Source organism: Larimichthys crocea, chromosome XXII (genome assembly GCF_000972845.2).
Source record: "Larimichthys crocea isolate SSNF chromosome XXII, L_crocea_2.0, whole genome shotgun sequence".
NCBI classification, from domain to species: domain Eukaryota; kingdom Metazoa; phylum Chordata; class Actinopteri; family Sciaenidae; genus Larimichthys; species Larimichthys crocea.
In genome coordinates this window covers 21,736,203-21,760,964 of record NC_040032.1, presented here as the reverse complement: position 1 = coordinate 21,760,964, position 24,762 = coordinate 21,736,203, and the positions used below count along the sequence as shown (strand labels likewise).

General features: G+C 40.8%; 1 protein-coding gene across 1 annotated transcript in view; it reads right to left on the bottom strand.

Moving 5' to 3' along the window:
* LOC104921918 (polypeptide N-acetylgalactosaminyltransferase 10) overlaps window positions 1–24,762 on the bottom strand; it is an 85,282-nt gene that overhangs the window by 48,849 nt on the left and 11,671 nt on the right. The window contains exons 2-3 of the mRNA XM_027273455.1: window positions 7,324–7,426; window positions 5,087–5,225 (exon numbers count right to left, since the gene is read on the bottom strand). Coding sequence (XP_027129256.1) covers window positions 5,087–5,225; window positions 7,324–7,426 — 242 coding nt within the window. The remainder of the gene's footprint in view (window positions 1–5,086; window positions 5,226–7,323; window positions 7,427–24,762) is intronic.

The window sequence follows — 24,762 nt, the reverse complement described above, 5'->3', positions numbered from 1 at the left end:
GAAGCATACCACCTGCTGGCTTGCCCTTCCATCTCTTCCTCTTTTCCCTTTCTGAGAAGTCGGAGAGGAATCTGTAGAGACAGTAATTATCTCTGAGTCTCTCAGGCCTGTCTGGCTGCCTGAAACTCTCTCTCTCTCTCTCTCTCTCTCTCTCTCTCTCTCTCTCTGCATCTCTATCTCTATCATGTCATTCAGTCAGTGAGGGAGAGTGAAATGAATGAATGAATGCAGTTGGGAGGTCTCGGTCCACCGAGGACTGATCTGGCACTTGGCTGTCAGACACCTGTCAATCTGCTGTCACTTTGACCAATCAAACAAACACCCCTGCTCCCTTGCACCATCCAGCTCACCCTGTCTGGCCTGTGTGAAGCGTATGGGTCCTAGTATGGAGGTGCTGGAGGTCCAGAACGTCCATGACAAGCACTTTTTGTGGTTAGAGGATTTCAATGCTGGACTTTTACTCGTCCTTTTACTTGTACGGTCAGACTTTGAGTGACTTTTGTTGGCCTGTGCATGGTTGTGTCGAAAGCCGAACTTCAATTCAAATCCATTGCTCAAAAAGATGCTGCAAATGTTTGCCTCCTGTAACCCTGAGAAGCTACTAATCAAGGACTATTATTAAAGACAATAGCACTGGTTGCAAAAGACATATCCAACATGTTATACAACAGAAATCACAAAACATAGGTTGTAATTATATCTATCGCCTGCTTATAATTGTTGCAATAGAAGATGAATATTTTTTAGGAACTTGAACATGGATAAGTATGTTTTTTTTTTTTTTTTTATAATATATTATGTTAAATTGTGTTCATTGACTTTCTCATTTCAGATGAAGAGGCATTATCTGTTGGAACAGTGGTGCACATTCAACATATTCAAAAGGCTTTGTTACTGCAATCATGAACAAAACACCTCCAAATAGCAGTGTAAGTGATCCAAAATCAAACATAAATTGATCAGTTTTTCTTTGTAAAGTTCTACATCCAGCAGCTCAACCTCTAAAATTACTCTATAATTATCTGCTCAGGCTAATTTTAAGCTTAATGACTGGACATATCTCCCTGTGCTCCTATGGATTCTCTCTTAACATTAGTGCTACGCTGAAAGAAAAGGGACAATAAATATACACATAACTCTAATTCACCCACAGAATCTTTCAGAGAAAATGTTCCTTCCAAAAGGCATGGACGTTATTAAGCTGTTCCACGTTGGAGTTTACAAAATTTAAAGAGTAACATCAATATTTGTTTCAACATGCAGCAATTGTCCAGTGTTTTGTGTTTAAGTGGCTAATGGGATATTGATTACTGAGTACAGCTGGCAACAGCACACCTTACAGACTACAAGGTAATCCAGTTGTGTACTGTTATAGTACAGAGCGTTTTTGCCAATGACAGATTTTTATTTAGGCAAGGTGTCTGACAACATTATGGAAAGGAACCTACTGAGGTAGATCTCTTTTTTCTGAGACTGATTTTGTTAAACCAGAAACAGTCATATATTGCTCTCCTAAAACCCACCGGACTCCATTAACAAAAACTGTTTTTTCACTTCACAGATCTTACAAACATAGTTGGGAACGGTGAAAATACAAACCAAGATGTTTTTTGGTGAGTTTTATTTTGTTTCTGCTGAGTTTGAATGATGTGTTGTTGCTGTCAAGATAATGTGGGATGTTAAATTGTTGTGTTGTCAGTAGAGTCTGGTGGCTTTGAGGAGAGTGATGTACGACCGTTTCTGGTTAAGCAAAAACGATCTTACTTCTTGTCTATGTCTATATGTCTATATCTGGAGGGTATTTTTCTTTGTCGGATACTTTTTAAAATTTGCCACCAAGCCTGTTAGTGACAAAAACATGATGTACTCAGACACAAAACATCGGAAAATATTTTTCAGGTATATTAAGCTTAAAAACTTCCCTTTAACTCTGTTCCTGTAACAGCTTTGAGAATATACAAATATATAAATATACGAAATACTTTTTTCATGTATTCATTTCAGATACTGTGCTGCAGTGTTTGGTCGATTAGTGGAGAATAGATAGATGTCTGAAAGGAAAACATGTTTTCTTGTGCAGGAGCTATATATAAAAGATGTGAGGCATTATGTGACACAGCATGAGGAATCCTTGAGAGACAACATATAAAAACTATTCACCACATGAAAGTGAAGCCCGGGTCAAAAAAGACTTTAGAAGGAAAACGTTGAAGGCTGATCTGTGATCTGTGAATCAGGTTAGCAGGTCTGAAGCTGTTTTGTAGACAATATTTATAGTGTTGCTGGTGTGTTTATTTTCAGCATTTTATTCTTTAATGAGTCAGAGGAGAGCTGGACGAAACCCAGCAGTCTGTACTGTCGCCACGGGTCCATATGGCTCATCATGCCTCTACAGCATCTGTTCTTTGACAGTTTAATCTGCTACATGTTGAGTTTAATGTATACCTCCTCCATGCCGCAGGTCTACATTAGGGTTAGGGTTAAGTCTACATTAAAAAGAGCAGTAGTGGTTAGGGATGCTTACTGAAACCCAGTGTTTAATGGGATCTGGGGCTAAACCATAGTATCAAAAACCACCTAGAAGTCTGACCTTCTGTCTGCATGACAATAATGGAGAGAAATAAACACTAATAAAACTATTTAACATACAGGCAAAGAAATGCAGTTTTCAACAGTTATTTTTAGGTATGTTACATTTGCCAGCAGCCTAGACCTACTGACTGACTGATTGTTTAGCTATAAATATGGTGTTGATCTGAACTGGCAATCAGAAATTCACAGTTTTATGGCACTCAGAGCATCTGAACACAGAGCCAGACCAATGGAGGGGTCTTGTCAGATTTATAGACTATCAACCTTGAACGTCAGCATTGCACACTAGATATCTCACAGTATATGAGACAGATGTCCAGGGTGTTTACTATTAACATTCATGCTCCCAGGTTGATGAACCCAATGGATTTTAAGAACCCTAAGACCTTTCCTCTATCCCAGAAGATTAGAAAAATCATCAAGGTATCAATTATTCCATTCCATTCATACTGTGGCGTACAATAACCATGGCAGAATGTCATGTCCAAGAGGCTTCACCTCAGTTCGCTTCACTGTTCTACTTTCCCCGATGGAAAATAACACATCTATCATCAGTTCTTTACACCTTGTGCGGGGGGGGGGCATCAATGACACCGATAATTGCTGTCAAGAACACCGTTTATGAGAACATAGGTGTTGTGTTGTGTGTAATCAGCTTCTGTCAGTGTAAAGCTACATCTCTCCTCTGAATAGACTGGGCAGGCTGATAATTAGAACAATTGTTCCAAACAGTGCTCATTGTAATGAGCTGGGACAGAGCCGGCATGGAAAATAAAAGGTGTGAACACAGTAGAGCTAGGGCAGGATTGTCCACCATCATCCATTCACAACTGGAGGAAGAGGGTAAGGGGGGTGGCAATGCAGTCACTAATAGTGCACAATTTACATTTGAATGGTGAATTCATTATTTGGTTCAGACCTTTCATATCTGATGCTTTAAATGCCTGGAGGGCAGAAATACGTTAGCGTTGTTTTTAGGGCATTCTGAACATTTTTTGTTTTTTTTTAGAGCTCAGACCGAGATGTTTTTGTGCACAGGTTCATTAATTAAACATTCATGCTATGTGGCTATGTAAGTCAAATTAAAAAAATTCAAATTTTAGACTTTCGCTCTCGAGTCTCACAGCATTCATGTCCAAATGTACAGCCCTAGAGACAATTCTAAATTTGTTTGGCAATTTGAGACTGACCGAAACAAGCCCTTTGCATGCATGAAGCAGGCGTGCCTGCATTTATCTCTCACGATCCAAATTCATAAATTAACATCTGTCTCCTGACATCATCGGGAAACCATGAATTGTATCAGCTATTTCACTCTCATCATATCTAAAACAGATTTCCCTGGGACAATTTTGCACTCAAGCTGGCCTTTCATCTAAAAGTCAACCTTATTTGGAGGGAAAACAACCATCTGCCATGAAAGCCTGGGAGTCTGCTGGTTTTCAATCCAACCAAGGAGTGCACCAGGTGATTCATTTTTCCTCTCCAGTTGATGGAGTGCCAATCTGTGAAATAACTTGCTGCAGTCTTTGGCCAGAATGAAAACCTGCAGACTCTTGGCCCTGTGAGGCCTATTCCTGCCCCCTATTCAGATGAAAATGCTCACACAAACACAGATGATTTATTTTTTTGGTAGAAAAATGGCAGTTTTGCCCGAGGTTACTGAGCACTTAACTGGAAATGTTAAAAGGAAGCATTTTTCTGTCAGGTCACCATTGCACAGTTCATAAAAATGACCAATGCGGCAGATCGAGATGGGATGAAAATCATCAACAGGGTCCAAATTTCTATCTATAATTTATTGAGTAATACAATCTAATCTAAAACCTTATGACAAATCATCTATGGTGATAGAGTTATAGTTGATAATGAGGCAAAACAACTTGTTTTTGTAGATAAATTGTAAGCAGTCCAGCAATATTTATAGTTAGTATATAATAGCATTTATTGCTGTAGTTGCATAATGAAATCCACAGGCCAGTGGACAGCTCTACTGATGTTAATGCACCTAAGATGCATTGAGATCCAATCACTCAGACCACATTCAGAGGTGGTCTGGTCAGCAAGTGGCCACAGTCTTTCAGCAGTGTGTATACAATGTGTCCTTGGCCACACTGAAGAACCGCCTACTCAACTGACATCCTCTAAGTACACACAGAACATGCTGTCTGATTTCCATTTGCTTCACCGTTATGCAAATGGCATGTGTGTGCATGTGTGTGCAGCAGATGTTTGTGAACACACTGTCTGCTTCAACTGATTTTGACACTGAATTATGAATTAAGCATGTTAATGTTAATGGTAAACATATAAACGTCACATACAAACTTTAAACGTATTTGAAGTTCTGTTGTTTGCTTCCCAGGAAATTTTAAGTTGAAACTGGCCACACCTTTATTTTGCTGTCACTCCTCCTTAGACAAACACACACACACACACACAGAGGACTCACTTTGGATGGCGGATCACACACACACACACACAGAGGACTCACTTTGGATGGCGGATGTCAGGGACGGAGCGGTTGAGGGAGATCCGGTCGCTGACGTAAATGTTGAAGCCGTTCTCCCTGTATGCCTGGTCGACCCGGTCAGCATCAGTCAGGGGAAACGGCTTGCCCTGTTCACCATTACCTGCGTCAAACACACGCATATTTCACTGTCAAGACATATGCAAGAACTCAGACAATCAATTCCACCACACTGTATCTCCTCTGCAGGTACACATATAGTACAGAGATCAAAAGTTTCCTGCTTTCATGTGGATAAGATAACGGGCATTGTTTTTTAACATTTCTGCCCCCGTGGAAATCCCCAGTGAGACTTGAATACACGAGCAGCACGCGCCAATCGACACAGAGCACCTCGAGCAGGCGGAAGCCAGACAGAAAAGGCATAGAGAATCCAGTGGATTTTCAAAATAAAATTGAAGTCGTGTGCAGGACGGACCAAAATCGACAGAGATGTGTGCAGTGGGGTTTCGGCCAATGCCGATGTTCAACTGATGCATTGATGCATCCCTACCACAAATCCATTGAGCAGTTGAGCTTAAAATATTTCCAGGAACCTTGGATCAGCTTGGATCAAATTTTATTAGCTGCTTCCCCTGTCATTATAATAATAATTGACATAAATTCCGTGTGTAAAAATCAGCGGCATGAACTTTTTCTTCTGAAGTGAGGCATGCCAAACAAAGTTTGAAAAGCACTGACCAAGACAAACCTTCCATTTTGATGTTTTATGAATAACGTCTGTCAGTAACAGGCATTATTGTGCACTTGACATGAAAACAGTTATCTGTTCCCAACTCAATCTTCACAGGTTTTGATGCCAAGCTGCCAATTCCTTGTATTCTTATTTAACTCTTGCTCAGAGGAATCTTGTGTCTTTCTGACCTTTTCAGTCTGGTTGAACCATTGGACAGCATTTTGTTCTCCATGTACAAAACATCACCTTTTTTTTGAAAACTCATCATACAAAATAACAATACTTTACCAAAGGACTTTCTGCGACCTAAAAGCACCAGAGACCACTCAAAATATAGAGCAGTCCCCTCAGCCACCTGACTGTCGCCTTCTAAACAGTAGTGTACATTACAAAAGTCCAAAACTGATAAATGGCACAGCACAATGTTGTAACGGGTTAAAGCGGAAGTTAAAAATAACCAAATAAAACATTTGTTTACAACCCTGGTCTGGAGCAAGAGCAAGAAACCCGCTGATGAAACATGATGAAATAAATATGAACTCTTTTGGCCAAACAGCTTAAGACAGTTTCATATTTTTACATCGTCGCATTGTGTAGATTTATTACAGGAGAAACGGACAAAAAAAACTCTCATAATTTACAGACATGCATGTTTCGTTGAGCAGAAATTATTGTTATGATGGGGGCTTGTTACCCTCTCCCTGCCTAGTGCGTCCTGTTGGTTTCCACCTCTCTTCTGTGTGTCTGTCCACCATTTAATAAACCCTCACAATACAAGTCTGGGCCAGCCTTCCAGACTCCTCCAGATCATTTTGACTACATAGTGGTAACTATGCAAGGCCTTACTTTGTACTCTGCTCTCCTCGTTAAATCTTTGTGAATCCTGTTTCCCCTGTGCTCAAGGAATCCAGTTCGTCACTCATATCATGTCCAGCTACAACTTGTCCCTGCACATGAAGAACCTGTCCAACCCAGCCCTGTTCTGTCTTGTGTCACACCACCAGCCCTGCATCATTTTGTGCCTCCATCCCTGAAGTCATCTTCAGCCCTTTTGAGTATCACTCTGTCAGCATTGTCAGATTGGTGTTTGCACTTTTGTGTCTGAAGACATTCATTACAACAATGATCCACTTTCTCTCCTAAAGGTAACAAGTGTGGAAAAAAGAACTTTTAGCCAACCTTTCAAGGATAAACCCATTTTCACTCAGTTACACTGTTTGTATAGAAGCTGATTTTCCTGAACAGAGAATAAAACTGAGTTAGTGATTATTGTAGCAGATATAAACTGTATTTATGACAGCAGAAACTGCTTTCAAAGCACAGATTTGCACCGGTGGTGCGGAGTTGGAAAGCAATAAGACCTAGAGAAGGAATAAAATGATGTGTGTACGAAAGATAGTTACTCTGGGTATATATGAATCTTTCTTGTGCATAACTGTGAAGACTGAGTCCATGATGAATATGTTACAACGCTCTCATCTATATTTCACAGTATAGCTGTGACTATAAGGAGGTTTGGACCTACCAGATCGAGATAAATCTCTTTTGATTGCTTCATAGTCGTGCCAGTCTTTCCTCCGCACTCCATCGCGTCCCATCTGAGCATCCTTGTTCAATCGGTTAACCCCCTGTAGAGACACACAAGCACATTCATGAATGCTGTCATACTGACAAGACACACTCCTGCATCATTGTCCAAATGCACCATAAACTCAAACAATAAGCACACATGGAGATTGTGAGAAGGACCATCTATTCAAAAGCTCTCTGATTTCATAGCACCACATGGAAGGTATTTTTACAGTCCCTGCCTGCTATTATAACATGACAATAAGTGTCAACTTTTGATTTATTATCGCTGGCAGACTTTACAATTACCATTACAATCAAGTGTTTGAAATCCCCACAAGCCCACAACCTCCCACCTGAAAGCTACATTGGTTTGGCCACCTTATATGAATCCTAAAAAAATAAAAGTAATGTAAAACACAATTTGCTGTTCAAATCTGCAAAAAAACAAACACAAAAAAAAAAAAAAAACTGGTGTGCAGCTTTATGAACTGTTATCCAGTTATACAACAGTGTAGCACACACAATAACATTTTTTTTTTTCCTCCCGGTGCTCTGTCAGTATCAGTGTCAGCGAAGAGATTTCTCCTGAGCATCAGACACTCGCTATCCAACAACGTTCTGCTGAGAGTTTATCCACAGAAAAGTGTGCTCTTCTATTTCATGCTTGACGACCCTGTGAGGAGAATATCAATGCTACGACGCACGACTCCGCGGAGGCCTTATATACACAACCGCACGCATACAGACAGATACGTTGCAGCTCAGCACACAAAGGCAGAGGCTGTTTCTTATTCCACTAAGTCATTCTACACACTGAGTGACTTTCGGTGACTCCGCATCGTGAATTGCAGGATCACAGCACAATGGAGAAATAATTAACTCGATGGGAGGAGGCAATTAGTGAAACGCTTTAAATACAAATGGCACCACTGACTGCATGAAATACTGTGAATTATTAATCAGACTGCTGGCTTAAATGAATATGACACTGAATAACAAACTAATGTACACACACACACAGATTTAGTTTGATAGGCGTTCGAAAGCCTTTGTACTCTTATACTTCAATCTTTTTGAGGACCTAGTCTAGACACTAAGGACCCTGGAAAATGAGGACATTTTGTCCTCTTCTCACTTCTTCAAGAGCTGGTCAAGAGGTAAGACTTGTTTTTTTTTCGGGTTAAGGTTTGAGTTTGATTGAGGTAAACGTCAGGTTAGGGTCAGTAGTATGTAGTGTCATGTTGTGGGGACACAGTAACGTTGTGGGGACTTTTGTACCATCTGGGGAGAAAATAGTCCCCACAGGTTAAGGATTATGAAGTGACTAAAATGGGACAAAAATATCAAGGGTTTATGTCTTGTGACTAAATCTAATTAGGATTTATAGCTCTGTGTTATGGGGTTCTGGTGTGACTTCAGTTCCTATTTACACAGACAGCTATGGCAGCTAGGTCAACGTAGACTGCTTATCCATCTCTGTATACGGAGACCTTATTTTAATACAGACGATGAAATATTGCACAAGGCAGCAACATCAGCGAAAGAAGATGGTCACACTGAGCCAGGCAGCAGCCCGCCACACAACACAACAGCCACAGACTGAACAACAACCCACATAAGGTTTCATGGTAAAGTCTCCTTCTTATCCAACGTACAGACGTCTTGTTCTGCTCCACACAAACAAACATTCACTGTGGGAAAAGTTCACTGTTAATGTCATTTGCAGGCTAGATAGCCAATTATTTGCTCAGCTCATCATTAAACAGCATGTAAAAAAAGTGTTCTTACTCTTCAGTAGCACTAACAACATGTTTCCATATACGACATACATTTCCCATATGTGACATACACGCCTCTCAAGCCAGCCTTCTACCTTCCTTTTTACCAATACATTTAAAAACACAGAGTCATTTCTGACTTTTAAAGGGAATGACTTAATGTGATTTCCAGTTCAACCTGTCTCCTCTTCAAATAAAAGCATTTTACGCGCACTTTATTTGCTTTGCATCAACATCTTCTCTGCAGACTGTCTAGGTCAACCTGACACACAGAAAACCTTGAACGCATTTCAGCCTGTTTTTGTGATGAATGTTCAACCTAATATTCCATCCCCTGACTGGCCTCTGCTTAGGCACAGAGATGCTGCATAGGAGCCTAATATAAAAATCCTCTCAGCTCCCCCTACTCCTTCTTCCCCTCTTCTTTTATTCTTCTCTCCGTTCTCCTCACCTCTCTCCTTCACCCCCTCTTCCTCTCCCTCTTTCTGTCACAGGCAGACGCCCTCGGTGTGTCACACAAGGACCTGACAAGCAGCAAGAGTCCATCTGTGCAAATTTATACTAAAAAGAAGCGAGATTGTGCCGCCCCATTTCCTCCTGATTAAAATTTCAGCGCACGTCGCCATGATATTCCTCTGGGGCTTTTCTTGCTGCTCAACGAGACCTTGAAAAACAAGACAAGGAGAGAGGAAAACTTTTCAGCTAATGTGTGCACATGTTTAGTTTTGTGGAAGCAGAACGTGGGTGGATGAATGTAATTGAGACAGACAGAAAAAGAGGCTGCGTATGAAACAGACAGTATAATCTTGAGGAACAGATGGGAGATGCGATCACATGTGTGTAATGAAAATAGGGTGAGACAAGTCTAAGGACTCTACGATGGAAGACCTTAAATTCACAACACACTCCCCGATAATAGCCAGTCGACTTGCATGTTCTCTGGCTGAAAGATAACAAGAAAAGCTCAACATAAACTTAGCAAACCAGTGTGTGCTGATGTTCAGTCATTCATTTCGATGAGGCTGATGTTATTAGTTTGGCATGTTTTCAAGAATTGGACAAACTGATCCTCTGGGGAAAATGAATATTTGAGCCACATTTCACGGCAATCCATCCAATAGTTATCTAGATAATTAGTTTGGACCAATGGCCGGACCAACCGACAGACCAACGATGCTTCTCATTACTCAATGATGCTGCCAGTCTGTAACCATGCATAACACGTTGGAAATGACAATGCCAGCATGCTGGTGTTAACCAGTGATGTGTAGATGGTAATCCAACATTTGCAATTTTACACACACGCACACAGTAGAGCTTCACCCTGAAGTGGGAGATATACCAGGAACCGCTCCAAATGTTCTTGCATCGCCAAGTTTGAAGTGAAAGTCAGTCATACGAGGAGAAAACTAAGTCAGCTAATTTAAAGATCGACATGTTAGCATGTATAGTACTAAATTCAAAGTATAGCTGAGGTTAATGGAAGTGTCATTCATTTTGTATTCAGATATAACCCAACCAAGTATTGGAAACAGTCTGACCTCATGTTCACCAAAGTGATTAAAATTCATCCCGAGGAGGACAACGTGTGCAGCAAATTTAACAGAAGTCCCTTAAATAGCTGTTGAGACTATAAGCAGTAAAGGCATTGCAGGAAAAGTCAAGGGATCACTAAAATCAGTAGGCGCCATCTTCTGGGGACCATTAATGTCTGTTGAAAATTTCATGGCAATCCATCCTTAAGATATTAATGTGTTCCAAGGTGGTGGACCAACAGGCATCGCCATCTGTAGGCATACCCCTTTTTGCATGGCTAAAAACGACATAACAGGCATGATTAATAAGAACCAGAAGGTCTGAAATAAAGCAGCTCAGGTCCATAAAATGCCTGCAAGGAGGTAAAAAAGACCCATGATAGCTACAACTATCCTGACACTTCAGTCTTCACGTTTGTTTTGTTGCTCAGTAAAATAATCACATCAGTGTGCTCACCGTTCCATGAGGGACACAGTAGATTTCTAGGAGCTGATAAACGGAGTAAATCCAAGGAAATACTAGATGGGGGAAAAAAAGTGCACTGTTGATCAGAAAACAGATACACATGCAACAAGAAGCAGGAGACAGGGTTCTTGTTTGCAAACTTCCATCAACACTCCTCGATCTTGTGAGTTTTTATTACATTTAATAGTAGGAAATGTTTAGAATGCATTACTCTAGATCCTGATCTATCGGCCTCACAGACTTATAACCACAATGCCCCAGCTGGAAGCTTTTGTTGCATACGCACATGTACTGAGCATGCATAGTTCGGTGGAATCTAATTCATCACAATGATACACACATTGTGTTCAGAAGAATCACTTGTTTACAATAAAAACTCCACAAGTAATGTGCAATGTAGTGAATGTAATGCAAGAAATATTCACAAGACGAACCCAGTCCTATCTCAGCCAGCTCATAAGAGCACACATCCATAGCCACGTGCCAGCCCAGATGAGGCATTGAAACTGAGCTGAAAATAAGGCAGCAGCAAACACAGTCATCTGTTTCTCTGCTGTAGTACAGAGCGGAGTATTGCCTTCCTCTACTCTGCTAATCACCATCATCAAAAAGCTGAGGCTCAGTGCTGCCACAAACTCGTTCCACTCTGGGCACTTTTCCGCTCTATTAATATTCAAGACGCAGCACAAACACACTGATAGGACATTGGAGAAGCGACACCACAATCCACACAGGCTGTGTTGTCTCCATCCAACATGCTCTCATTAAACTGACAGGCCCCAAAATGTCTTGTAAGTGACACAACAACACAGAAATGTATCTTTAACACATATCCTGCTAAAAATACAGAAGAAGCAAGAGAAAAGATGTGAGGAGATGGAGCTTGTGTCGCCTGGCAGTGTGATCCCTCATTAAATTTTATGTAGCCTTTTAGTGGTCTATTTAACTGATGACAAAAGGCCACATGTCAGTCAGTGTTTGCACATGGATTCACAAAAAGACAGACTGAGTGTGTCGGTTAACAAATGCGCGGGTGTATTTGCATAAGACACAGAGACAGACACATGCTCGTCGCTCGTCTATCTACAATGAGCTAAAATAGCTTCAGTGCAAGTTTCTACTCTTGGGGCTGGGGTATACTCAATCAGAACTAGTTCGTACTAAATGTTGGCCAATTAAGTCGGAAAGAAACACTCAGAAGTGGAATAAAAAGTCGGTCATCATAGAGAGTGTGATACCAAATGTGGTATTATGGTGCACATGTCTCTTGTAAAAGACATCTGTAGTGTTGTTCAAGTAAAGAGGGACAGAAATAGTGTCAAATATGAAAGAAAACAAACCCAAACTTCAAACCCCTGCTTCTTTCTGACCTCAACAGAAAGCTGGCCAATCAGAATGTGAAGTGGGTGCAAATGTTGCATTGGCGAGGTCATAAATATACACAGATGGTTGGACAAAGTCCCCTCAATCCCATATCTAAAAGGTGTGAGCGGATGGGGGTGTCCAAAGGTATCCAACCATCCGATAAGCACTTCTGATAGTGTAATGGCACTTTTAGCATTGCAGAGACCACAACTGATGGTGTAATCAAGCAGCCCTATTCACCTCATGAAATCATGATTTCCAAAAATTTGCACACCAAGCAATCAACATCTCTGAAAATAAATACCCAAAGTGCAGTCTGCCTGAGTTAACAGTACGAATCGTCAAAACTGCAACCCAAAGCACCAGGTCGGTATTCATCATAATGTGTGACTGTAACAGATGTACTGGGTGAACAGCATGTCCACACATGTAACCAGAAAAACAAGGAAAGTGTGGCTTCAAAGTTTGATTGTCATCAATTTAACCCAGACCTTTTCCCAACTATACAGGATAGTGAAGCAAAGATACTATGCGAGTTGAAAGGGACAGGCACATCAAAACTATTACTTCTTCTTAGAGTCATAATGCAATCAGATCTCGACACACAGACATTCTGCACATACTTTTGGATTCAGTGTGGCTTATACCTTCTGAGGAATTGCAAATAAACATCCATAAATCCACTAAAACCAAAAAAAAACTACTCATAACTCTAGAACTCTAGGCTTTAATCAGTATCAAACAAATCCAGTGATAGATGAAGGAGTTGTAGCCCAGACCTAACTAATTGACATGGCAACATGGAGCAGAAGGGGATATGGGTATCTTGGGGCAGGCCATAGTTGTCTCAATTTGACAGACAGTAACCTGTCCACAATGTGGGTATAGTATTAAGATATATACATTTTTAATCTTTTAATTTTAGGTAAAAGGAGAGCAACACTTCTCAGTGGCAAAGTGGAAGATGGAATAGAAGAGCTTCTGAGTCATTACAACATATTAAGTCCTGAAATGTGGACTACACCTGAATTAGGACATTATGACAGACACCTAAATCGCATTGAGTCAGTGGTCCATCAGTTTTTCTCTTGGTGACCTGGATGAAGGGATTTACTGATTACGAAGAGCCTCTCTGAAATGCTGGCTGCCTAACCTCATTTCCATGCTGCTGTGGTCTTCTGTTAATCTGCCCAACAGCAGATTATGTTTGCTATTCGGTCAGATAGGGTAGGATTGGTGCTGCTGCTGTGAGTTTAGTCTCTCAGCAGCTGTTGTGGGACATTACCCAGTAATACGGCACCAACATGGAAAGGGAACATGAACCAAGTAGCTTTCCCCAACAGGCATGTTTTCTTTGAGTTAAAGAGTAGCTTAAAGGTTGGGTATCTGGCAGTTCTCACAGACAGATGTAGTCTTCTATTTTAGTTCCCACTCCATCTTTCTGTTATTATTCTTTCCAAATCGATTGTCAGCTGCAGAGTCTGTCTGGAATTGCCCTGTATGTCAAGGATGGCCTACTGCTGTCTTTATTCATAGTCTAGTCATTAGAGTTTAATCATCATCATTTGGTCTAACTGGTTAAATAGATTGCATTCAAGCCAAGCCTACTAAGGTCACAATCCCACCTAAGGCAGAAATCAGGTGCAAGCTGGCTGTCAGACTGTGTAGAGAGGTCTTTCATTTTTAGCGGTACAGTATCCATGTCATCCATGAATAATAACTTTAAAAGGTGCCGGTGAAAGAAAAAATGAGCACTCTGTAGAGTAATACACAGCATTTTTTCTTTTTCTCTTTTATAGTTTGATTTTCTTGCCTGCATGATTTGAAGAACATGTTCTCATTATCTACCAGCTTTAGTACATTATTATTACAAATTTCCATCCTACGTCATATTAGTAAGACTACTGATAACCAACTCACTTAGTTTTAATGATGTTTGAATGATGATGTTGTCCTCAGGCTTGTGCTTGACTAGTCAGTGATGTTTAATTCTGTCCTTGTACTAACCACTGGGCCCTGAGAACATCATAAAGAGACATTATGGGGCCAAGAACTACAGCTCAGGAACCAAAACTGAAACTACATTCAAGTAGTCAAAAAGTGGAAAAATATTCAGAGTGTGTATAAAAAGGTCCACAGGTTTCATGAAAAAAGTTTTCGTTCTGGAAAAAGCCCATTTGACACTTGACTACAGCTTTTTGAATTTCATGGAGAACTGCATTTTCATACAAGGGAAACAAAACAAAGACGAAATAAAGAAAAGTTCTTTCTGCAAGAACTTTGGGTTGTCTTTGGTATAGTAGAAAGCTAGTGTTTCCAGTAAAGCAGTGTGTCTGATAAGAACAGAGTTGCTGTTTCATTCTCCAAGGAGGACGAATCAGACCACCTGAGGTCAATACTCCCCTTTTCTGTTTCCTCTCCTCCTACTGAGATCCGACAGTATCTTGAATGGGAAGAGGAAGCTTTTCTGTTCTTTATTCTTCCCCTTCCTGTTCTGTCAGATCACAGACAGATCCACTTCGACCCCCAGAGACACAATTACCTGTCTTTCCAGTTCCACCTCACCCTCTGTTCCTCATCTACCCCTTCCTCTCTTCAACCACTTCACAGACAAGTCAATTTGCCCTGGCTGTCCTGGCTCATCACACAGAAACATAAGCTACCAATCCTCACCTTCTAAAAATAGTACTCGGTACCACAGTGCCTCCACCTCCACTACACAGGTTACAGATCCAACAAGCTGTTGATCCAACAGTAGAATGAAGGTGAATTATATTATCTCCTGCAAACTGGTTTGTGTCATAGTATTGAGTTTTCATCTGGCATTACTATGCATCTTTGGTAACTCAATCTCAAGAGGGCAACTCTAGGCACAGTTGTGAATGTCCCCAAGAAACATTTGAGGATGTATTGATATGTGATCACTCTAACCACATTTGAAGGCATATAGCCACAAGTCCTGGGCCACACTTAAGGACTGACTGATCAACTGACAACCTGTAAGTGCACACAAAAATGCCTTCGGATTTTCATTCGACTCACCGAAATGAAAAAGAAAAAGTGTTTGGACTCTCTTACTTGCCATGTTAAGCAGCAGACACTGTCTCATTCAGTTGATTTCTCCATTGTACTAGTATTCGCTATAAACAGAGTTCTTCATTTGCATCTAACTATAGGCAAAGGACAAAGATTGTGGCATCAGAAGCATTCTGATTTCTGCTTAATAGTCCGAGTTGTACTGACCATTTCCATTTGATTGGGCTTTGGGAACATGCAGGTGAACAATCTGTGTGGAGAGCTAAAGAGGAAAACCCATCTGCGTCTGATGGTTACTTAACTTGTTATTAGCTAGTTTTAAAACATATGCACTCACTTGTAGATGTTTGTTAACTGGGTTTTCTCCATAATGTGTCTTTATCATTATTCTGACAAATAAAGTTACTAATAAGACGGCAAAAGAAGTCTTGGCCCGGATATCCATTTTTCAAATATCCGCAACTGACATCAGAAGTTCCAAACAACAAGTATTTGGTCTTTGTAAATAGAAATGATGCCCATTGTGTGTTTAAGTGAAAGTGATCACAAATGGTCACTTGAGACACATGTGGAGATCGCTTTGGATGCCAAGTGTAAACTGATGTACTTACAGCTGTGCACTGATGTAATCAGATCACCCAAGACTCATGTTAGGTCTCTGTCTGAAAGTCCAACTGAAAGCAAGCGAAGGAAATCATCTGTTTCTAAATAAACATTGTCCTGAAGGTGTGATGATTCAGACCATGGAGAACTGGTAGAAGTACAGAGAAAACAAAACAAACAGCAAAATCGTAGGCAAAGGGCAAAGGAAAGAAAAAGAAAAAAATCCACTTGACACTGTTATGAAAAACTTATACTGGCAGCGACTGCATTGCTGAACCCACCCTGTTACTTGTTGTATTTTTCTCAACCCTCAAAGAAATATTGAGTTATAGAAAAGCCAGTTGGGAGTTTTGACTGTACATCTATTCCAAATCCCTGCCCGTCCCCCGGGTTCCTGCTCCACTGCTCTTTGCTGCAGAAGCTGAGGCTCTCCGGGTGGAGACCGAGGCACAGAGACCTCCCTGGAAGAGGAGCCCAGCAGGGCTGCCACAAAGCGTCTCATCTCCCAATCAGAGTCATTATCCACAGCTCTGCTGCAACCAGAAATACCAGGCAGCGGGCTGGACAAAGGCCATGACAGATGGCTGCTTGTCTGCCTTCTGCAGGCACAGAACTGTGCTTAATTCTTGGACTCATGACATCCATACACAAATAAAAACTGTCAATTTTAAGACTTTTATGTTGTGTGAATAGTTTCACCCCTCGCAAGAAGAAGTCAGTGTTTATCTGAACTACCATCAATGCCAACAACAAGCCCTTACGACACCCACACCAGTCTGCTGCAAAACACAAGGAACGTTCTTCAATAAATACTTCGAAAGACTTGGACTCTGTTTGGCAGCTCAAAAATCATCTTATCTAATTCCTCCACATAGAAACAGTTTCCAGGTATTGAAAAGTAAACATGAACAAATGGCTGCATCTAACAAAAGAAAAGCAATAACCCGCCCTACATCCTACGTGGTAGACGAGGAATACAGCAGTACCAAAACTGGAACTTGGACGATGCATGACAGAGCATATGTTGCTGCTGAAGGCATCTCAGGCAACATTACACAAGAGAGATTACATCATGCCATTCAAGTTAAAAAAAATAAATAAATAAATAATAATTTTAATAGGAGACACAGTGTGATGGATTTGTAAGAGGCTTCATTGGTAATTTACAGCTGTGTTGCCACTGCCATGATCACAGCTTCCACTGGCTCCTGTCCAAACCCATCTGAGCAAAGTGCTGTTCAAATAAGCTCCTTATTATCATGTCTGACAGAGAGGAAGCACGAAAATACTGTATGGTGGCTATTAAGTGCTGAGTTGTGGCGCTGCCAGCTCAGAGAGTGGCCTCTGTTCCAGCAAAACATCTCCTAACATCACACGGTCCTTGGAACTAATGCAGAACCAGGACACTGTCCTTCAGGTCTTTGTAGGGTCATGGGAGAGTGATAGAAACAATCTGTCCTACTGTAGCATGAGGGAGTAATCCTTGAGCATTGGGAGTAATTCTTCCAGGAAGTGCCCCTGAGGAGAGGTCAAGAGAGGAAAATGTGTAGCTGTGGAATATTTGTATTGTGATGTCGAGTGAACGGACAAGAGAGAAAACTTTTCCAGGGTGGACATACATGCAACAGATGTTTTATGGACAGAGCAGAAGGAGCAAACTATGAAAATGGCTAAATAAACAGGATTCTGGTTGATGAAATGGAATGATGAAGCTGTGAGACCCTAAAAAGGACACCACTCCAGACAATCCAAAAATAAAGATGACATTAAAAAACACTGTGTGGCATAGTATTTGATGAAAGAAAGAAATTCAAATGGTAGACTGCATTGAGTTACAAGTTCTGTCTGTCCCTTTTCAAGCTAAATTACCAAACATTTTAGGGCTGCAGCTTTTCAAAAGAGATGATTTTCTACCTGGCTATGTTTTATTTCATTGTTATTTTTCATTTTTAACACTTTAGGTTGTGGTAAACTGTGATGGGCTTTTTTTGACTCATTTATGACAAATTACATGCCATGCAATTCATCGAAAAAATAGACGGATCAATGCAGAAAATCATCGTCTTGCAGCTTATCGTCCAAGGAAAATGTGATTTACTGTCTGTGGGCTTTTGTACTGGAACTGATATCACAAACAGCGTTTTTACCAGTCACCCCTATCATCTGCTCAGTGTTTTTGTGACTAACAGCTAAGAGCATGTTTACATCCCCCTCCCTCACCTCTTTCCCCTGGCGTCGTCTCTGTAAGCAGAACCCGAAGCCTTGTCTTTTCATGTTGCTACTGGGTTTGGCTGCGTTCAGCGTGGGCGGCCGAGTGCCACCGAGGGGGGACGGAGGACAGATGTGGCTTACATAATGATCAGCAAATCAGTTATCTCAGCGGCCCTAATCCTACTAGCATCCCTCCATACATCCCCCCACGGCTGCCTCGTCCTGCTGCGCCAGAGAGCTCGAGGCACACTGCTCCTTCCCACCACTGGTTAGGAAGAGCGAATCAGTGAGCTCAGCAGGGAGAGCTTTTACAGCTCCACTGGAAGGTAATTATCAACATTTGTCAGTGAGGGGACAATCAGGCCGCAGGATGATAGCTTGGGGTTTAACTGACAACAGTCCAATATGAGAGCATAATGTGAAACAAAGTGGGCCGAGAACTGCTAGAAAGACCCTCATTCAGAGGCTGGTTCATAATGGAATAACATGCTATAAATCTAGCAACGTGTTTCAGCCCACTGCCTCACATCAATGCTAGGTACAGAGACTAATGACAGGCACCTGTTCACCTGGGCAGCAAAGAGAGCCGACAATAGGAGCAGAAATGACTCATCAGACTTTATTTTAAATAGCAAAAAGAAGCGGCATCACTTAAAAGGTCCATTGATATACTCACACTTACCTCTAAGTGGCTTCTAGCCGTGCAGATTGTTTTTACTTGTTCAGGTTTGAGTTTATGTTACCCAAATTCAATGGAGGTGATAATGAGAAACCATTTTTTTTTGTTTTTTTATATACTACTTTTTACTTGGATTAACTTTTTTCAGAGACTTCATTAAAAAAAAAGTGCCACTTATTAATCATTTACTCTGATAATTTGTTTTGTGCTGGATATTCCAGATTTTGCTGTGGACAGGCTTTTTTGGAATTTAGGTATAAAAGTTAGGGAAGCCACGCCAGGCAATGAAAACCAGATGAGTATCACGTTATGACATGAAAAGGTTATTATTGTAGTTTCTGTTGGCAGCATTTAGTCAGTGTCAGTGCTGTGCAAAGCTCAGGTTATATTCCCCAGGACAAGTCCAAGGTATTTGAAGCACCCCACCCGGTCGAGAGTTCGGACAAAGAAAAGAAGAGAAGTGTACAGACAGTGTGGTCGCAGCAGAGAATGCATTGTACTATTTTAATAACGTGACACTTTTTCCTTCCGTGGCAACAACAGTTAATCATATAAAGCAGTTTCAGTCACTGAGTTTGACATCAAATGTCTAAAACTGCATGGCTACGTACCACACTGGGTGAATAAAAAAGAAAAAAAAGAAAAGACATTTGCTGTTGCTTTAAATAACAAGGTAAGACATTATATTGAAATCGGTTAGCAAGTCCATTACAACTGCAGGTCAGCTTTTGTACTCCAGAGTCTTGAAGAACAATTAACATTTTCAAGAGGTTATACAGGTTCCTCTGCTATCAACTCCAAGGCCATTACGTAGTTTTACAGAGACGATGCTGAGCTTCTCTGCAATAAAGCAGCCCGAGAGCTCAAAGAAGAAAAGAAAAAAAAAAGCAATTGATTGCACTGTGTGCACAACTTCAGAAATCGCTGAGTGCTCTTCCAGACTGGACTAGCCTGTAAAATACAAAATGACCCTCTTTGACCCTCTCCCAAAAGAGAGGGAGTCAATATGAATAGGCTCCTTTCACTCCATTGAAATGTAATCTTTTGTTGCATTTTTGCTTTGACTGTTCTAGAAGACTGAACCAGTGCCAGTGCAATTTAGATCTTGTTGACACGGTGACTTACTGAGTCTCTTCAGTGGCAGCAAGACAGAATATGACAGCAGCTATGAGAGTTATTTTTCCCTTAGCATGACGTGTTCGTCATGAGATTAATTCTCATGCGTCACATAAAAATGGTTGAAAGGAACTACTGGAAATCTCCACAAGTAGCTGCACAAGTGAGTCACCAACATGTGGTGTGTCACATCCCATATAAGGGTTATTTATTAGCAGTATGACGATACCAGTTTAGTCTCTTTCTGCACCACTCGAGCATCATTTGCCACAATGCAAATGGTGATGATACATTTCATTAAGAATTCAAAAAACCACAACTCCAAAAGACTCAACACTTCACCAAAGTAACACCAACTGTAGCCTACTTGTTCACATTTCTTTAAATTTAGTAAACCGATAACACCGTCACACATGTGTTGACCATGAAGGGGCAGAAAGATGCAGCAGAAAGCTACGAGGTACCATATAACCCTGATGAGCAAGACTAGTTCAATCATAAGACAAGTAGACGGTATAACTATGTTCCCTTGACCCCTGTTATTTCTTTCTGGCATGCAACCAAACTGGCTTGGTTTGCAAATGCTTGCTACCTTGCTAATTACAGTAGTTTGCCACTTAGCTTGCTGACCGGCTAAATACGTGCATCCAATGAAAAGAGTGTCGCTACAAGATGTTTTAGATGTGATGCCATTAGAGGCCACCAGCTCATCAAAACTTGTTTGATGGCCCAATTCAACTCAACACAAAAGTTAGAAATGTAATACATAATAGCACTTAAAAACATCCAAGCATTCAAAAAATGGCAGCCATGTTGTGTTATCCAGTGTAACTCTGCAAAAAAAGATATTGTAAAAACCCATCCCATGCATTTAGCAAACCAGAGGTTGAGTGACAGCAGTGTTAATGTTGCCATTAAACTGGACTGTTTCTTCATTGCATCAGCTACCATCTCAGCCATTTCCCTGAGCTTGGAAAAAATCCAGCATTTATTGCTTGTTTCATTTACCTTCTCCTCACCCACACAGCTTGTCTTTTCACGCATCGTTTTACAGCCCTAATCAATGCCAACAAAAAATTTGAGGGGAGAATAAGGAAATTTCTGCTGATTGTGTTTCCATGATAAAGATAGGTCGAGGTGGAGGGGGATGGATGGTGTATACGTGTGTATGTCTGATATGATCAAAGCTTTGTGAATGCTAACAGTAACATCACCTGCTGTTCCCGCAAGTAGCTCAGTAAGAAAGGCAGCGGTCTATCGGAGCAAAAAATGCAGCAATTTCTTTCAGAGACAGCATGTCAGTCTTCAGACAGCTGTTCAGAAATGCTGGTGTGGATGCAGTGTGATTGCTGAAAATGCTTTAAGACTAGAAAACGAGACCGACTGCCTCAGTTTAAACCATTTCTCTGAAGCTCTCTGAACTACAGGAAACATCTATTGCGCTATGATCTGTCAAAATGAAAAGAAGTCGTCACACTTACAGAAGAGTAGGTCGGCGGAAGCCTAATGGTGAGAGAAGAAAGATTTGATTCAGGAAACTCTAATTTTATCCGCAACTGTGGGAATGTGGGTGCACAGGGTTGAAGAAAGACAGCGATGGCTATACCTTCCATCACCGCGTTTACATACATAGAGAAAGAAGAATGGGTGATGATTATGGGTAATCAGGCTATGGCTGGAAATAAAACAATGACATTTTTACAGCACAACACCTGCTACAGCGCCCATAATTATATTAGCAGGTTTATTAGCAGGTTTTCTCAGCTATCGTGGATAGCAGATGGAGAGATATCTATATTTATAACATTACAAAAGTGAAGCTATAATATCCCGGGTAAGGCCACTGTGATCTTGAGCTGGTTGCATTGTATCTGCGCAGTAGTGATCGGTGTCATGGTATTGAGGTCCCACTCATACACCAGCCAACGCAATCGTGAGCAGGGCTCAGCTGTCAATCATGACGTGAATCCTCGTTTTTTTGTAGCACCAAGTAACTATAACTGATTATCAACTGAACATCAGTGTTCATCAGCAAGAACTACCTAAATTAGTGGAAACTATCTTTAGGAGAAGAAAAAAGCCAGCGATCAGGGGGAAATAAAGATGTGTTGGCTTCATTTTTTCAGAAATCTGACATGTCGTATATCTTTATATTCAGTCAAGGTCCCCAGTTGTTACCAGAGCTGTTACTTACTAATCAACTGATATTTTTAAATATAAAATAACACAAATAATGGTGAATGACAATCACAAGTTCAAAGTTGTGTCTTCACTGCTTGTTCTGTCCAACTTTGGCTGTTTTCACTAAAGAAACAACTATAAGGTTGTTATAACTGTCAATCATAAGCATCATAGAATAATGATAAGAAGACTCCCATTCACTTTTTCCATGCAGATTAAATTAAAAATAAGAAAAAATTGAAGAAAGAAGATGCTTTGATAAACCATGTGATGGTTAAAATGGGCCCCCTGAAGCTTCGCTGAGAAATTCTTAATGCTTAACCCTGAAAATGAAAACCAGGTTTCTCGTTCATACTGACATTTGTGATTGAGTTTAGTGTCCAAGAAGGACAATAACCACATTATAGAGAAGCATGTGAACACAGCACAGTGGTTCAGAGGTTGTTAATAGACACAGCTGAGTGAGCAGAACATACAAGAGCAGAAAACTGCCTTAGGTTAAATGGTTTATCTGCTATGGACACTGTTTCTTCTTTCCCATGATGCGTGCCTGATTTCATGACTGTGACATTTCTGCTGTATACCTTATCATCTAATCTTTGCTGCTGTGCAGCCAGGCAGGCGATGTGGACAAGATATTCCTTTGTTTTTAACACAGAGCTTTTATCTCATATGCACAAAGCCAACAGCAGACTGCTTTTAAATGCTGTGGACTCAGAGAGTACGAGCAACACACTCCTCATCAAAGACCACTGCTGGAAGAGGAATAAAAAAAAAAAATACATTCTCTGCTAAAAAACTGAAATCTGCATTCCCCTCAAGAAAGATGAACTCATCATAGGTCAGGTGCTTTGGTCGAGTACACACACAGCTTTTCAGCAAGGGAACAGAAATATATTCACCCAGTCAACAATAATATAAAGTGAACGCAAGCAAAGGTGAACAGGTTCATTCATCAGCTAATTAGTGATTAGCTACAGTTAATAACATGTTCTCAATGTTTAGAGTTAATCAGGAACATTTTACAGTTCACAAATTCATCACATATGAGCAACAGTAACGATAGCAGCGGTTAACAGTATGTGACCTTTAATTCCTACTTCAACAAGATTACCAGCGGCCGATATTTAAGGAGTACAAGGGTCAGAGACAGCGTTTAGACAGAAGATATAACAAGTACAGTTCGCTTTCTCACAGAGAAACAGAATTACATAATAAGCCTAATAATCTGTGTGAATTGTTTCGGCTAAATTCTGCAGTTATTCTGTTCTGTAACTCCACGTTGGATATGGATGCTCCAATGTGGATACCATAAGTAAAGATTCACAGTTGGTTTCAGAAACTGGGCTCAAATCCTGTCCAGTCCGGCTGCTAAGCCTGGTTCAGTTACCCGTTAATGGCAGGTTCAGTTAGCAGCTGTTAGCTACTTTAAGTCCTTCGGCTAAAGCTAACTGTTCATCGAGGAAATGTATAAAGTGAATAATAAGTTATATAGTAAAGTTATAAAGTTGCGCTTTTATACTGTACTCAGTGAGGCCTGTAGATGCATATTGTAGCACTGACACACTGTATAAAACAAGAATCACTCTGCTGTAGCAGCGTCATATGCGAGAAAGTGTTTCATTGGATGTAAACTGGATATACACCAGTTCCACCAACCTTTTCCCTGCCATTTCAAACCGATCTGTTGCGTGAGGTTAGATGGTTGGATGTTACAACTACAGTCCCACATCAACAGTGGGACAAAGATGACATCTCGTGAAACCGGCAGGCACGGGTGGTGGTGGCTAGTCTCAAGCTCAATTTGAGACAATCCTGATGACATCACAAGACAGTGAAGAGTTTCTACAACAAGGTAGTACTCCTTGTGACAGGTAAACTGATTCTCATGTATTAAACTGATGGTCATAATGGTCGTGATACCCACAGTAGTGCTACATGAACCAAAAGACTCTTGTGTTTCTGTGGTGGGTAATACTAAAGACTAAAGTTGAATGATACCCACAGTACCCCGTGGTGCCAAATCGTAACCGTTCCTACTATACTAGAAATTCTACACGATGGTACTACCGTGGATTACTATACTACCGGTGCCAGTTTCCGCTACATAGCGACCGCCTCTACTCTCCACCCAGCTTCTCAATGCATGCTACTCTCTTGTAAACAAACCAACATGGCAACTACTGCAACCAAACTACACAGCTGCTGAATGATTGGCTGTTTGCCTGTTCGCAATACTACCCGGAACCGTGATACTTTGTCTGGTATAGTATCATGATTACTCATTTTGGTATCGTGACAACTCTATTAAAGACATCATTTTTAAAAACAAACTTTGAAAGGGTAAAATTTTCACCTTGTAGGCTTAAGCTTACAAAGTGCTGAACAATGCATATGCTGGGTTTTCATAAAATTAGTGCAA